General features: G+C 42.2%; 1 protein-coding gene across 1 annotated transcript in view; it reads left to right on the plus strand.

Moving 5' to 3' along the window:
- The window catches only part of LOC147110942 (inositol 1,4,5-trisphosphate-gated calcium channel ITPR1-like), a 509,662-nt gene that overhangs the window by 289,439 nt on the left and 202,949 nt on the right, over nucleotides 1–17,274 (plus strand). Inside the window, exons 40-41 of the mRNA XM_085999984.1 lie at nucleotides 5,824–5,871; nucleotides 11,985–12,117. Coding sequence (XP_085856110.1) covers nucleotides 5,824–5,871; nucleotides 11,985–12,117 — 181 coding nt within the window. The remainder of the gene's footprint in view (nucleotides 1–5,823; nucleotides 5,872–11,984; nucleotides 12,118–17,274) is intronic.

Raw genomic sequence — 17,274 nt, forward strand, 5'->3', positions numbered from 1 at the left:
TGCCGCAGTTTCAGCTGAGCAACCAAGTTTAAATCAAAGGAAGAGTTTATGTTTCTGTTTCAAAAGTAATGCGTTGGTTGTGAAGTTCTTCAAAAAAAAATCCTGAGGACTTGATGACATGATATATAAATGCAAATTCTTTAATATCCACCTGAAGAGGCTGCCTCAGTCAAAGGAAGGAAATGCCAACTGTGCAGCACTCCTCCAGTACTGCACTGAAGTGTCTGCCTGGAGTTGGGCTTTGACCGACTACCTTCTGATCCATGAGTGAAAGAGCTACCAGTTGAGCTAAGGAGACAGATTAATTGGATCCTTTAGAAATGTGTGACTGCACTAATCCTAAAAAGGTTCAGGATGCTTTCACTAATATAATTCAGGGTAGTGTATCCAGCAAACGTGCTAAGAATCACACACATCAAAGGTTCTACATCGCGTGCCAGGCCATGGCTTTGTAAATCCTTGATGTTCCATGAAGGGAAGAGTTACCATTCCAAGGTATTCTCTTTCGGATGCATGTCAGCAGCTTGAGCCTTTGTTGATGGCTGGCTATAGTGATTGTAAAGTGGCTGATATTTACGTGTCTGTCCTTAGGCAATTGCATCAAATGAGTTTCCCTATAAATTAACAGTTCAGCAGTTTCTGTTCTTGTTTTGCAAGCTAGAATTCCCAATAAACTGGGAGAAACCTCTGGAAGCAATTCAGGAGAGGACATTCATAGAAACACTATTTCAGACCTCTCTCAAGTAACTAAATATCCCTGTCTCAAATGCTGTATCATAAGATTATATCTGTGGTACGTGACATTCGTATTTCAGAAAATAAATATCTGCAGCTTTTTAGATGAAAGATCACTATCCTCTTGGTTCTAAATGCACCATCTTTTCAAACCCATTGCGTGTACTCTGCGTCGTGGTCACAAGTATTTCTCATTCCTTGGGATGCATGTTACGTCAGCATTGAGACCAAGTAGTACATCAATAGATTGCAGCTATGAGCTGCACTGCTAGCAATTTCTGCATCCTTATGCAATATTACCACACTCAATTCTGTAACCACCTCCAGCCCTACAACCCTCCGAAATCTCTCAGCTCCTCCAAACATGGCCTTTTGCGCATCCCCGATTTTCATCACTCCACAATTGGCGGCCGTGCCTTCAGCTGCCTAGGCCTTAAGCTCTAGAATTCCCTTTATAAACCTCTCCGCCTCACTACCTCTCTCTCCTCCTTTAAGGCGCTCCTTAAAACCTGCCTCTTGTTCGTCACCTGTCCTAGTATCTCCTTATGTGGCTCTGTGCTAAATTTTATTTGATAACGGTAAACAACAGCAAACGGACGATTTGTGTTTGAAAAAGAAAGACTTGCATTTCTATAGCGCCTCTAACGACCTCTGGACGTCCCAAAGTGCTTTACAGCCAATGAAGTACTTTTTTTTGACGTTTAGTCACTATTCTAATGTAGGAAATGCGGCAGCCAATTAATTAGCGCACGCCAAGGTCCCACAAACAGCAATGCGATAATGACCAGATAATCTGTTTTTTTCTGATGTTGGTTGCTGGGTAAGTATTGGTCAGGACACCAGGAGAACGCCCTGCTCTTGTTCGAAATAGTGCCATGGGATCTCTTATGTCCGCCACAAAGAGCAGGCGGGGCCTCTGTTTAATGTCTCATCCCTCAGCACTGCACTGGAGTGTCGGCCGTGATTTTTGTACTTAAGTCCCTGGAGTGGGACTTGAACCCACAACCTTAAGAGGCAAGATTGTTACCACTGAGCCACGGCTGACCACATTAGTGTTGCATCCTTGCACGTATCATTTCCAGATAAAGTGGAGCACTAAACACAGTTATGCGAGCACCAGGCTGTTTGTTTTTGCCTAATTAAACAGTCAAGAGGGAACCACTGCTTTGAATCACATTCTTTGAAAAAGCATGAAAATCTTGCACTTTTCACGCATCGAGTATATGTGATATATCTCGTACTAAATGGAACCTTCTGTTTGAAGCTGTGGGGTCATGTGAACTTAAATTTCACGCATGGAAAACTGCCATCTCAATGGCTTTAGTTTCAGCACATAGTTATTGAGTTGCAGACTCTGATTATCAGTCAACCATAACCATGCAGTATGATCACGTATCTCTTTTTTCAGACCACATCCCCAGTTTTCTTGAGAAAATTGTAACCCTGCTGGTTGTTACGATATATTATTATTCCCTCCTTTTATCTTCCATTCCCGGCAGCGTTGGAATTTATCCATGCTCTGGATATTAAGAGTGTGGTCTTGCAGTGTATGACGTTAAGATCATTATTTTTTAAATAACCAAGCTTTATAAATTGCAGTTCAGCAGCCAAGAGAAATGTCCCTCCAGTACTGGTTACTTTGTGGGCTTGCTTCAGAAGGTTGCCTTTAAAATTTTGTGGAGCTGCTATCGTGAGCAACCCTTGCACTCATTTATTAATCGTTACAGCCCAGATTTAAACACAAAAAGTGACTTGCATTTTCAAAGGTCAATCCTTGACGTAGATCTCTAGATTGACCTATAGTAGCTCTCACAGGTGAGAATCTGTGTAGCATTTGTAGTCTAGTGCAGACAGTGGGCCTTCTTTGGTAGTCTTCAACCATTCTATGAACAATTCTTTCCTCCACGGACTAAACAACCAGCCAAACAAAACTGCCAGGGCCAGTATCTGTGGGAATTTGCCCTTCGCTGATTGTCAACCAAATTGCTAAATGTTTTGAATTTGTTCAGTTTACCTATCTCCTTTGGTAAAAGGTCTAAGGCATAACCGCAAGGCTGGGTGATGTGTACTGCCTCAACAGGGAGGGTCCCATGAAGTATCTAATCTAATGATTTATAAAACAATTGGTTCCATATGTGGTGTTCATTGATATGATGAGGACGGCAATATCTCAATTATACAGAAGATCTTACCTAGGTAGTTGATCCATGACTGAAGTTCAATACAAGTAGTAAAACCTTGACTATTGCAATGGGTGTTGGACATTCAAAAATAACTTGCTTCCCAATAACATTGTGGCCATATTCCCAGGATCACCGCCATAACTACAGTTGTAGCACCTCACTGCGTCACTTGACATCGTGGCTGTTGTCTTCATCAAAACCACTGTTACATAATTACACTGAATGACAAGTGGATTTGGGGAGTCTTAAGATTATCTAATCCAGATAATGTTCACATGCTGCTTCAGCTTCACTCATCCTGTGACTTTGTCAGAAACCTTTTACTGCCTTTTGACGCTCTTCAGCTCACTTTTTCTGTTTGCACGTTATTAGTTAATTGCATAATGTCAAGAAAAAGCTGAATGTACTAACTGTCAAGCAGTTCCTCTAGTCCAGATAGGGAAACCATCTGCTTTGTATTAGCCTTGGATCAAATTGTGGTCAGGCATTTATCTCGAGCCAATATGTGAAATTGAGTCTTTAGCTTATCCTCCACCTCACCCATTCTACCCATTGTTTGATTCAGACTTGAGAAAGGAAGGAAAAAACATCTCTACAAGTGAGCAGCACGGACCAAACTTGTAACCTCTACACCAGAGTGTAGCACATGATGCAGGAGATCTATAGTTGCTGATTACTGTGAATAATGATCTCCTTTAGAGCACAGAAGGTTAAGGAGAGATTTAATTGAGGTTCTCAAAATTATGAGGGTTTTTGATAGTTTCTCCTTATTTGCTCTATTTCCCCTGGCAGGCGGGTCAGTAACCAGAAGAGACAGATTCAAGATAAGTAGCAAGAGAACCAGATGGGGAGATGAGAATATTTTTTTATGCAGCAAGTTACGATCAGGAATGCACTGCCTGGAAAAAGGTGGTGGAAGCAGATTCAGTAGTAGCTTTCAATGGGGAATTGGATATATACTCAAAGGAAAAAAATTGCAGGGCTTTGTGGAAAGAGCAGGGGAGGGGGGCTAATTGCATAGCTCTGTCAAAGAATTGGCACAGGCATGATGGGCAGATTGGCCTCCTCCTGTGCTGTAAGATTGTATGATTCTATAATGAAGCCGGTGTATGGAGTTCAGATTATGCATTGAATTCTAAAATCCATTGAGACTGAAGAAAAGCACTATCAGGAGGCTAGTACCTTACAGAAGTGTTTTTTTGTTCAAAATACAGTACTCCTTTATCTGGTTCAAGAATATAATTTACAGAAATATAGCTTATATGGCTTGATTTTTTTTTTTTAAATGTAAACCTGAATGGAGGCCTACCTTGTCCATGATTGGAAAAGTCCTGTGCATCCCAGAGCGGCTCTAATGATTGTGATGAGGCCAATGAGTTTGGCCTGGGAGCCAACCCAGAGCTGACGAGCCCCGGAAAAACTGAGTTAAATGCTCGGTTGCAGAAAATTCAGTCAGCTCAAAGAAGAGTTGGTAACATCGTGAATGTGTAAAATTTCTCGGAGAAATTTGAATACAGTTTTTTTTTTTTTTTACCCCTTCAGTAGTTGGCAGGTTGTTGATTTGTAAAGGGTTATCCTGATTCATGCTGATGAATTTTGGTACTGTATTTTTGAAATGGAATGTTTGACCTCTTCAGATATAGCACACTGCAGTTGAAGTGCAGTGGAATGGTATAAATTTGTCATATCTTAGCTCAGTTATTTGCTCCATTTAATGCCTGATCCAGAAGTTAGAATAGAAAGAAAGAAAGAAAGACTTCCATTTCTGTAGCGCCTTTCACGACCACCGGACGTCTCAAAGCGCTTTACAGCCAATGAAGTACTTTTTAATTGGAGTCACTGTTGTAATATGGGAAATGTGGCAGACAATTTGTGTACAGCAAACTCCCACAAACAGCAATGTGATAATGACCAGATAATCTGTTTTTGTTGTGTTGGTTGAGAGATAAATATTGGCCGGGACACCAGGGAGAACTCCCCTGCTCTTCAAAATAGTGCCATGGGATCTTTTATGCTCACCTGAGAGAGCAGACGGGGCCTCAGTCTAACGTCTCATCCGAAAGGCGACACCTCTGATGGTGCAGCACTCCCTCAGCACTGCACTGGAGTGTCAGCCTAGCTTTATGTGCTCAAGTCTCGAGTGGGACTTGAACCCTCAACCTTCTGACTCAGGCGAGTGTGCTACCAACTGAGTCACAGCTGACACCGCATCTGAAAGAGCCGAGAAAGAGATTTTAAGCGTGTCTCAGATGTAATACTTAGTCCTTTTATCTGGGACCCTGTAGAGGTCATTCTGACTTGTTCTTTTGCCATGAATAAAGCAAATCGCAGAGTTACTCAGTTCAGAGGGGAGGGAGCAGGGGTGACCTCCTGACATCACTCTGCAGGCTAACTTCCTTCAAGCTAAAGCTAACACTTGCCGCAAGATTGGTGCTGGAGCCTGCTGGGAGTTTGGCTCACCTCGCTCGCTCTCGAGCTTGAGCAATATACCCAGGAGGTTATACGGGTGGAGGGAGGACCAAGATTGAATGGATATAGCGGTGTGCTTTGCTAAAAACTGCATTCTGCTTGCTGCTTCTGCTGCATGCGTTCCACTTGTACACCTCCCCCTATCTCTAAGAGAGTATCCCTTTCCTCTAAGTTTACATATGTTATAACATATGTACAAATTGTATAAACTGTCCGCAAGCAGTTATTAAACATTTTTGTGAAAATATGTAATTGAAACAAAAGGGTGCTGCCCAACAATATTGATCAGATTATCGCAGAAGGGATACTTTTCTGAACTGCATGCAGCATTTAGTATCTAACTTGTGTTTGGTAGTGGTTTGAGGAATTAGACCTCGGGTGTTAACGCAATCTTGAAAAGAAAATCTTGTTTTCTGCATGTCCGTACTTCTACCAGGAGCTTGATCAAAATCTGCCACAGAAACAACTGGAGGATCAGAAACGGGTATGTAAACCTGCGTGTGCGCACCTGGATATGAGGGCTGGGCGGAAAGCTCCACACCTGTTTTGGAAATGAACAATTACTTTTATACGCATTAAGTCAGCTTTGTTATAGATTACAGTAATGGACTGTCTGCTTTGAAAGATAATAGACATGATCCACAATAATACATGCTTAATATGATTACAATTTTTTGATGTGAAAAACACAGTTAAAGTGCCTGAAGCAGGATAAAGTCTTGTGTGTGAAACATTCAGAAGGGGAATCATATTCCCAAAATACTTATTTTCCAGACACAATTATAACAAATGACTGCAGTTAATTGGTGTCTGACACTTCAGTCCTCGAGGGCATGGCAGATGTAGTGACTCGATGCCTCTTTAAAGAAGATTAGAGATTGGTTATGTGTGAACGTGCAAATTAATGGCTTTGCGTGAACCATTGAACAAAAAATGTGACCCTTTTACTAAAGATTCACTGACATAATCCTAATCCTGTGCTATGTGCTTACAGAATGATTCAGTTTGTGCATTTAATTTGGAAAGAGGGGGAGGCGAGAGAGAGAGAGCGAGGGGGCTTGGATTATGGTTGTGCAGTACATCCTGTGTAGGAGGAATACAATGACGAGTTTTTTGTCTCGAACTTTCTGCAGATTTTAGACTCATACATGAAACAGATGATTGACACTTTTTTTAAAGGATTTAGCATAATTGCAAATGTGACGCTTACAGGAGCTGTGCGGATATCTTAAGAATACAGTAGATTGTGAATGTTGAGTCTGAGGTAGCTACACTTTTGGAAACGGCTCCTTTGTTTAATATGCACAAGATAGGTTTTATGTTGGACTTGCAATTTATTTTAAATAGTAGTCCTTAAACTGCAGAAATCAAACGGCTGAGCAGAATTCCGTTGTAAATGGTCATATGCTGGCAAAATTATTTATTTAGCCTATGTCACGCATCATTTTGCTGCTTTTTATTTCACCAACCTAAATTCTCAAACACACAAGTTGAAACATTACTTTATTGAGCTTGGCTCTATTCTTTAATATTTTGGAGTGAAGTGGCACAAAGTCGAAGAAATGGTGACAATAAAAATGTCACAGCGGAACAGTTATTTCAGGGTGGAGGTTGACTTATTTCAGTTTAGTTGATTGGAGGACATTACTCAGTGGATATATTCAGTACATTTAACCCTTTGGCCGTGATAATGGTGGTGAAATCCCACTGATATGGAAGAGTGTTCAGTGTGTCTGGACCTCATTCAAAATAGAACTCTTTACTGGTTCACCAGGTACAATTTGTTATAATTTAGGTAATTATATTAAGAGCATGTATGTATTAGGGATTTTTTTGCCGCATGTCAGGCAAAGTAGATTGCTAAACATGCACCACAGTGAAAATTCCACTAAACATGTGCCGTCAGGTTTATAGTTGGACTGTGGCTTTTTGAAAAGTGACACGTTTTGGCAGGAAAACAAAAATTTGCTGTTTAGTGTGTTGGGATTAACAGCAGACTAAAAGACACTTACAGCTGAGGAACGATCAACTGATTTATAATTTACTCCTGAGGTGAACATGTCCGTGACTTCACAACATTTGCAGTGTTGTCTCTCTCTGATCTCCCCCGCATCTAATTTAGGTGTTTTTTTAACGTGCTTAGAAGACCACAGTAAGTATTTGCAACTGAAGACTGCAGTTTGTCTTCTGGATCGAGATCAGAATTTGTTGATCTATATATTTTATATAAAAATAGATTCTGTAATTAAACATTTATCCTTATCTCCCCTTTTTCTAGGTGTGGTTTCTAATTTGCACAGCAGGATCACAACATTACAGCCACTTATGTTGCAGACTATAGAAAACCTGATTAGGACCTTTTTTATAAGCAGAAAGTTTTAATAACCCACCGAGCCAGCAGTTAAAGAGCCAGAAGAGTGTACCCTAAATTTGTACCATTGAGAGAATCGGTATTTTTTAAAGTGTGGAAATCATGGTGCCAACTTTTAACTTTGCCAGGGCGCAAAATTGGCCGTATCTGGGCACTGTTAGACACCACACCCGATTTTTCCCCTCCATTGTAGATGGGTTTGATGACACTTTTTATAGATCCATAAACACACTCTGATTTGTTAGGTCACAGGGTTGATTGAGAGCTGCAATTCTTGCTCACTTATTTTTTCCTTCCCATTCAAGTTGGTAGGCCGCATCTCAAAGTGGCAAGCCTTAGGACGCTGTTTCTAGTCATCACTATAGCCGTGCTATGTGCTTCCTTGTTCTGGATTCTCGCTGATTTCCTTTTCGCTCCTATTGTGGCCAACAGTTCCACCGTCTGACCCCAGCAAAAATTCTTCCAACTTGCTGTTTGGCCACTGCTCGTTAGACCTTAGCATAATTTTGTAATTTCTCTCATCATTTCTACGACCGTTTGCCTAGATTTTCATGGCACAGTTTGTGGGAATCTCTCCATTGAGAAAGTAGAGACAATTGGAGATTCCTCGTAGGCACCTTGATTTATCCTGGAGTAGATAAAATCAGACCTGGTTCAGTTCCTTTGCTTGCTAGTTTTGCTCTGGAGAGGAGCAACATGACTCTGCAGGGATTTTTGCCCATTCAGTTATGGACACCTTGTTAGTATTGCAGAAAGTGTTGCCTTTCTCTGCTGACAAAAATTTATATAAAAGTTAATTACCAGCATAATTAAGCCAACAGGTTCAGATACAACATTCCAACTACTGTATCTGCGTTTACTTGCAGTCTGTAGTCTCTCTTTACGATTCACGAAATCCTTGAATTTCCTGGAAAGTAAAGCCATTTTGTGAGCCTTGGGATTTCCCCTTTTTTTCCAATTCTTAGTTGAAACTATCGTGCTACTTTCTTTTGGTTCAACCTGTAGAGTTCGTGAGCTTCAAGCTCTGGTGGTAGACCTACTTTTATTAAACATTCAGATAAGGCTGCCTTAACAGCACCAATGAACTTGTCTGTTATTTATCTCCGTAAACTGCAGTGATCAAATGTCACCAGCCAATTGTGTACTTGCTCCGTAAACTGCAGTGATCAAATGTCACCAGCCAATTGTGTACTTGCTCCGTAAACTGCAGTGATCAAATGTCACCAGCCAATTGTGTACTTGCTCTTCAGATAAAGGTGGATGTTTCTGTTTTTTGGAATGACTTGGTGCGCTATTTAGATAGAAGCAAGGATGTCAGCCGATTTAGGCAGTTCTATATTTCCCCAACCCCCATTTTATTTTATCTATTCTTGGGATGTGGGCATCGCTGGCAAGGCCGGCCGGCACTTCCTGCCCATTCCTACTTGCCCTGAGAAGGTGGAGGACTGCCTTCTTGAACCAATGCAGTGTGTGTTTGTAGCTGTTGGATACAACGGAGTGGCTTGCTAGGCCGCTTCAGAGGGTAGTTAAGAGTCAGCACTGTTGTGGGACTGGAGTCACACATAGGCCAGACCGGGTAAGGATGGCAGGTAGCATTAGTGAACCCATTGAATTTTTATGACAATCCAACAGCTTCATGGTTACTTTTGCTGATGCCAGCTTTTTATTACCAGTTCATTTTAAACTGAATTCAAACTTCCATGGTGGGATCTGAACTCGCTATCTCTGGATTATTAGTCCATTAACATAACCACTATGCTACCGTCCCCTGAATTTTCTCCCCTGAAGGTAGTGACGTGTGCTTGGGGTATCCTTTTACAGCTGTTGCCAGACCTCTGAAACCACTTCCTTATGGGTGAGCCCGCGGGGGCAGAGAGTGCCATCAAGGTATGTGACAGTGGGAGTGTGACCCTGTTCTGAACTGAGGTTTGCGCATGAGCACTTTCTAACAAGGGTCACTTGATAATAGTAGGAAGTTGGAACGTTAATTTTTACATTTTTGCTGCTGCTTCTCCCATCTCAGTCCTCAAGCTCAGGCTCACTGAAATAAACACAATAGCAAAACTCTGTTTCTCTCTCCACGGATGCTGCCTGGCCTGCTGAGTATTTCCAGCATGTTCTGTTGTTATTTCGCTTCTCTGGCTAAGATCAGCTAGCTCAGCACAGACCAATAATTGAGCCTGGAAATTTCCTGGTTGATCTTGCTCAGCATCAAATCCCATGGTGCATTTGCTCACTGAGCTGTCGAGGGAGAGCCAATTGATGTTCATTTGGTACAGGAACCAATTACTAATGCATCTTTGGTTCAGTGAGTAGTAGAATGAAGCTTGATGTGTTTTTTTTAATTAAACTTCTGCTGATGCTGAGCCACCGGGAAAGGCCGAAGCTTGCTCATGCTGTGACCACTTTATTAACAAATATGCAAAGGAATTCTCTTGATACCATTTGCAAGTAATTGATATGGTTCTACGAAGCATTACTGTCTTGATTTGACAACTAAAGCCAAGCTCATCATTGCAGCGTTGCTCCAAGATGGACTGCAAATACCTGCCTTGTGTTCTATGATGGAATTCATCTATAGAGCATAATAAATGAGTAAGCATTATAATTACTTACCAATGGGTATAGTCTTTCTCATTCTCATGACTGGATCTCTTCCACTTACAAAGTTCTTTTGGTATTCTCAAGACCTGTACATAGGGCTCACTGCTGGAGTGCTTTGAGCTTCAATGTTCTCTTTCGCCACCTCTTCATATTTGGCTCATTTCAACTTGGTCTCTTCTGTTATTGTTTCAATCCAAGAAACTGGGGATGAGCAAATCCAGAATGAGCCTTTGTATCCAACACACACTTGGAGCCGATCTAATGATTTGCATGACTGCTGCAAGATTGGTTGTCATCTCCCGTTGTGACCTCTCTTTCTACGTGAAGGTTCAAATGTGGTCAAAGAATGAAGATAGCTGCGCCAACCCCCTTAACAACAAAAACTCATCTTCAACGTAGTAAAACATCCCAAGATACTTCACAGACAAAATTTGGCATCAAGCCATAAAGAGATATTGTGGCAGGTGACCAAAAGCTTGGCCAAAGAGGTAGGTTTTGAGGAGAACGCAGTGGAGAGGTTTAGGGAGGCAATTCCAGAGCTTGGGGCCTAGGCAGCTGAAGGCATGGCAGCCAACGGTGAAGTGAAGGAAATCAGGGGTGCACAAGAGGCCAGAATTGGAGGAATGCAGAGTCCTTGGAGGGCTGTAGGGCTGGAAAAGGTTACAGAGATGGGGAGGGGCGAGGCTTGGGAGGGATTTGAACCCAAGATGAGGCATTTAAAATCTAGGGTTGCCGGACCAGGAACCAATGTAGGTTAGCGAGCACAGGATAAATGGGTGAACAGGACTTGTTGCAAGTTAGAATAAGGGCAGCAGTGTTTTGGATAAGCTTAAGTTTACGGAGGGTGCAAGTTAGGAGGCCAGCCAAAAGAGTCGCGTCTAGAGGTACCAAAGGCACAGACGAGGATTTCAGGAGCAGATGGGCTGAGGCAGGGTCGGAGATGGGCACTGTTACGAAGGTGGAAGTAGGTGGCTTTGGTGATGGAGAGGTTAGGGGGTTTGAAAACAAAGATGTCACTTCACAGCTCCTGCCGTGAAGCAAGCTGTTTGGTGAAGGATGTCTTCAGAAACATTGATGCTTCCCCATGCTAAGTCGATGGATAAATTTGAAGTGGAAACTCAATGAGTTTTTCTTTTTGCCACTCTCATCAACCTTTTTGCAAAATGTGAGAATAGAAATATATCTACCAAAGCACGATACTTCATCTTGCAGCCTATGCCCCGGCAAAGCTTGCGTGCAACAACGAGAGGGCAACTTGGATATTGGGCAGCCACCGGCCTTGAATCACAGCCATGTATTCGACAGCCCTACATCTGCTTCTGTCCAGGCCACCTGAGTTCTTTGCCCTTTTTTTCCACAATATTGTGTTTTAATTTGTTTCTTGCTGACCAGGAAAAGGTGCTTCCCATCGATAGGAGTGTAAATTTCGAGGAGATGTACTTGCACTTTGTTTTCGTCAAGAGTCTTAAATGCTTTAGCATGTTGTGGAATCATTCTGAGCAATATAACTACCTCGTTAATGTTGGCTATTATTTTTTGAAATGTTTTACACCTATAGCTGTTCACTTTTACAAAGCCCTGTGCTCCCTGCTTGTCTAACAAATTTGTTTTGCTTTACCAAGGGTGAAGCTCTAAGGCAGATCTTGGTCAATCGTTACCATGGCAACGTCAGGTCAGTAGGTAGAAGAGACAGCCTGACTAATTTTCACAATGGTACACTGTTAGCAGGAGGGATCAACAAATCTCTTGAACGAGGTAAGCTATTTCTTTTTGCCGCAGTCCAGCTACCACATGATACAAGTCTTTGAGATTAGTTGCAACCCACTGTATTCGATTAACACTGCCAGTTTTGTAATAAAAACGGAAAATGCTCGAAACACTCAGCAGGTCAGGCAGCATCTGTGGAGAGGGAAACCGAGCTAATGTTTCAAGTTAATGACCTCTCATCAGAACTGGAAGATGTTGGAGATGAACAGCTTTTAAGCAAGTACAGAGCCAGGGAAAAGCACAAAAGGGGGAGATCTGCAATAGGGTGGAGAGCAGGCGTGGTTAAATGATGAGAGTGATGATTGATGCTTCCAGTTTTCTGGCAGATTATAAATGGGCCATATCAGTTTTGCAAAAACTGTACTAGATTAAATTTGGCGGCAAGCCTGTACTGTTAGATGCCTGAATGCTTATGTGGCAGCCCAGGTATAATCGGAATGTATTTGGTGGCTACCTTAATCCTGCCTGTGAGATGTCCACGAAACCTCAGTGAAATCGGCTTTTGTTGTTTTCAAATGAAGACTTAGGGAATTTCTACAGCTAACTTGTGACTGCAGCCCACTGAACTTGCTCAAGCTAACTGCCCTGATTTGGTCTAGCTTGGATTATTTTAGTACAATACCGTATGTCTGCACTGATATTACAGCACGGTTTCCACCCCTGGCTGCTGTTCAATTTGCTAATTTAATACTAATCTGTGTCATTCCAAAAACGAGCAAAGCGACTTCCAGTAGGGAAGGATACTGAGCAAACTTTCTTAATTTTAGTTGTTGTGAGGTTGAGACTTCCATCAGCACTGAGAAGACCTCCCCTCTAAGCATTGTATGTTCTGTTCTTTTTAATACTGCTCCCGTGAGTTAGAGCTGTCCTCCAAGACGGGAGGTTAAGGACGAATATTGCATCCTCTCTTTTTTTTGTTTTGTTTCGATAGCCTCTGCTGAAGTTTGGGCGTAGTTGACTAACGCCCTGATATGGTTTGGCATCAACATGACGAGAAAAAGTTGGAATCCCCCAGCTCAAGCTTCTATATTGCAGACGCAGCAGAGGAATACCTTGCACTTATTAAACGTAGGAGATTATTAAGCCAAGTACAACGGGACACAGCAGGGATTTGAAGCCAATCCAACAGCGAGCTGCCTCTAAAATGTGCAGATACGGCACATTTAACAGGCTTATTCCTCAGCACCAATTATTGCCAACACCCTGTCATTTTAATTGAATCCAGACAGATAGCTTTATGGTAGCTGAAATAGCATCAGATGTCCTGCTGTTGGCTTTGCAAATGTACTGTGCAAAGCCACGGCCAATTCAGTCTCTGCTCCTCGGTTTACCTCAGAAAACTGTGTACACATTTTTAAAATTACCACAGGGAAAAGTTACCTCAGATTATAAATGTCACCAGTCTCTATGCTGTATTGAATCCCTGGCACGGGCCTCCAAGTAATTAAGAGAGACCATCGATGGATTCAGCAGCTTCTGTTCCACTAGTAATCAGCAGCTGTCTTGGTTCAGGTTACCAGGGGAGTTCAGAGTCTTACTAATGAGGCACAAAAATAACGGCCGTAACTTAAACCATACTTGCATAGAATTGTGTTACATAGTATTTACAGCACAGAAACCGTCTATTCGGTGCTGGTGTTTATGCTCCACACGAACCTTCTCCCACCCTACTTCACCTAACCCTATTGACATATCCTTCCATTCCTTTCTCCCTCATGTACTTTTCTAGCTTATACATCTATGCTATTCACCTCAACCACTCCTTGAGGTGGCATTAAAGTGATTCCAATAGAGGAAAAATTTCCAAATTGTGCAGTAAACAGTTCGGCGTTTTGGATTTTAAGTTTTCTTGAATACTGGTCAGAGAATAAATATGTGATTTCTCAGATCAAAAATGAAGCATGACGTCCATAATCGGAAAAAACGATCTGATCTAATAATTTTGGAAGGAACAAACAAAATGCGTTTTAAGTAGTTATAAATGGCTAAGAAAACCTAACGTTAATACGAGTTGGTGCATCAGTAGCTGCTTCCTCAGCATCTCCTTCCCCCTCGGCCCGCCCTCCCTGACCTGACGAAACCTTGTTCCGAGTTCCATGGTGAAGGAGGCATTGAGCAAGCAGCAACTGGTGCACCAACTCCTCTTACTGTTACACTTTGTGAGGCTGCCGCAAACATTTATTGTTTACTCAAATAAACAAATACTGAAGGTGCGCTGTAACGCCAGGCCACCCATTTGTACCCCATTAGTAGGCCTCTCTAGTCTCCTCTTGTAACTTGAACTAAGACAGCTGCTGATTAGCGGCATAGCAGAAGCTATTAAATCCATCAATGCTCCCTCTTAATTGCTTGGAGGTTCTACTAGACGTGCCAGGGTTTCACTGCAGCCCAGAGATTGGTGACATTTATAATCTGAGAGAAGGTGATGTGCGCGCTAAACTAAAAGGCAAAAGTGCTGAATGTGTCACACCAAAGCTGCAATATGCTGACATTGGCATTCCTGCCTTTTATGAGATTTAACTCTTAATTCTAGGAGTTACCTTTCAGATGGTAATAATCAGGTTAACCCTAAAACCAGAGAGCTTATAAATAATGCTTATGAAGCGTTTGTTCGAAATGGGATATTGTGAAAACGATAGGCCAGCAACAAGTCCAGCACGCACCTCCCAACAGGTGAATCTTTCTGTAGGGAAGGGGCATTAAGAAGTAATAATTGAAAGAAACACACGGCAATATATTTCCTTCCTGCTGCCAATGTGATTGAAGAACTTGCACCAACTTTTCTGCTCGCATTAGCGCCGGGGAAAATCTGTTGAAGCGTGCCTCACGTTCGCTGTGGCACACCCACAAGTCTGGCACAAGGACTTTACGGAAACTGGACGGTTTAATTGGGGGAGAAGTTCTTATAACCCACCAAGAAACCGTTTGCATCAGACTTCACGCAGTATTTATGGAAATAGCTGGTAAATGATCACAAATATACATTAATGACTTGGGGTTACAGGACACAATTTCGAAACTTGCAGAAGACACGAAATTTGGAATTGTAGTAAACAGTGAGGAAGATAGTGATAGACTTCCAAGAGTTCATAGACAGGCTGGTGGAATGGGCGGACCCATGGCAGATTAAATTCAACGCAGAAAAGTGTGAGGTGATACATTTTGGTAGGAAGAATGAGGCGAGACCATACACTCTAAAGGGTACAATTTTAAAGGGGGTGCAAGAACAGAGACACCTGGGGGTGCTTGTGCACAAATCTTTGAAGGTGGCAGGACAGGTTAACAAAGCAGTTAATAAAACATACAGGACCCTGTGCTTTATAAATAGAGGCATAGAATACAAAAGCCAGGAAGTTATGCTGAACCTTTATAAAACACTGGTTCGGCCCCAGCTGGAGTACTGTGTCCAATTCTGGGCACCACACTTTCGGAAGGACGTGAAGGCTTTGGAGAGGGTACAGAAGAGATTTACTAGAATTGTTTCAGGGATGAGGGATTACAGTTACGTGGACAGACTGGAGAAGCTGGGGTTGTTTTCCTTAGAGCAGAGAAGGCCAAGAGGAGATTTGATAGAGGTGTTTAAAATCATGAAGGGTTTAGATAGAGTAAATAAAGAGAAACTGTTTCCAATGGCTGAAGGGTCGATAACCAGAGGGCACAGATTTGGCGATTGGCAAAAGAACCAGAGACGACTGAAGAAAAAGTTTTTTATACAACAAGTGATTAGGATTTGAAATGCACTGCCTGATCGGGTGATGGATGCAGATTAAATAATAGCCTTCGAAAGGGAATTGGATAAGTATTTGAAGGAGAAAAAAATTGCAGGGATATGGGGAAAGAGCCGGGGACTGGGACTAACTGGATTGCTCTTCGAAAGAGCCGGCGCAGACTCGATGGGCCAAATGGCCTCCTTCTGTACTGTACTAATTATTATAATTCTATGATTCTATGCAATGCACCACCAAGGGATGCTTATAAAAAGTGGAGGTGTAGAATGTTACTCCTGCTGGTTGTGTTCTGAAGGATTAATGGAGGCCACAGTTTGAATACATCTTAAATTAATATTTGCCAGGCTCAGCGCAGGTTCTGCATTCTCAGCCAGGTCCTCCAAGGAATATAGGGGAAAACTGACTGGATAATTCCTCTTGTGTATTGCTCAAATGTTCCCTTGGACATTGAACCAAGAAGCAGCACTGGCCGCACCTGTGGGGATGTCTACTCGTGGGGATCTCCTCCCTGAGGATAGCACACTTGCTAACTTGGAGGGGCGATGGAGAAGATGGTGTAAAGTTAAAAAGCGTTTCATCCAGAATTTTGAACCTACAGAACTCCTCATTGTGATTCAGATTTTTGTTCCTGGCACAACCTCTGTATAATCTGCATTCTAGACTCTCGCTTGCATTGCACAAATGTTTGTGAGTGTTTATACAGACATGGTGATGAAACACAGTCAAATGACTCCATGGAAATAATTGGCAGACGTCCAAGGGTGCTTTCATGGGAAAATATTAGTCAGTTCACTTATTCTATGGACTTTGAAGTAATAGTAATGTGTAGGCACGAGTTGACAGGCTTGTTTGTTGGTGAAATCTAATGGGAGGGTGGTGAAAGAATTAAAGCTGGGAATTTGTTCCACACTCTTGGTAATTATGATCAAACTAGACACCCATCTCTCAGTGTTTCACTGTTATTTAACGTAACCAGCCTTTACTTTTACACCCATTTCATGCTGAAAGCCCTAATTGTGATACATCTAGAATAGGAAGCTGTTGCAAGCCGACATTGTAAGGGAACTTGGCCATTGGCAGATCGTTTCATCAATGATTTGTCAGTGGGTAAATTGCCAGTCACTAGTTGGGGGGGCTAACTTTCCCGAAATTGATTGTTCCTCTATTTTCAGTACTGCTCCAGTGGGCACCATGAAAGACCTTGTAGAATTCTGCCCACCTGTTTGAATGCCACTTGTGCCCCACTATTATTGATAGTGCAGATTGCTTACCTGCCCTACTGCTTTTGGTGCTTTTGTTTTTAACTTGGTATGGTTCCAATTATTGTGTCTACTTGCTGGGTGGGGTGAGGGGAAGATGCCATAAATCAACTTTATAGCTCATATGTCCTAGTCAGATTTTACAAAGGATTCTGCGT

This window comes from Somniosus microcephalus, chromosome 11, assembly GCF_052327205.1.
Source record: "Somniosus microcephalus isolate GS21.2 chromosome 11, FLI_Smic_1.0, whole genome shotgun sequence".
Taxonomy (NCBI): domain Eukaryota; kingdom Metazoa; phylum Chordata; class Chondrichthyes; order Squaliformes; family Somniosidae; genus Somniosus; species Somniosus microcephalus.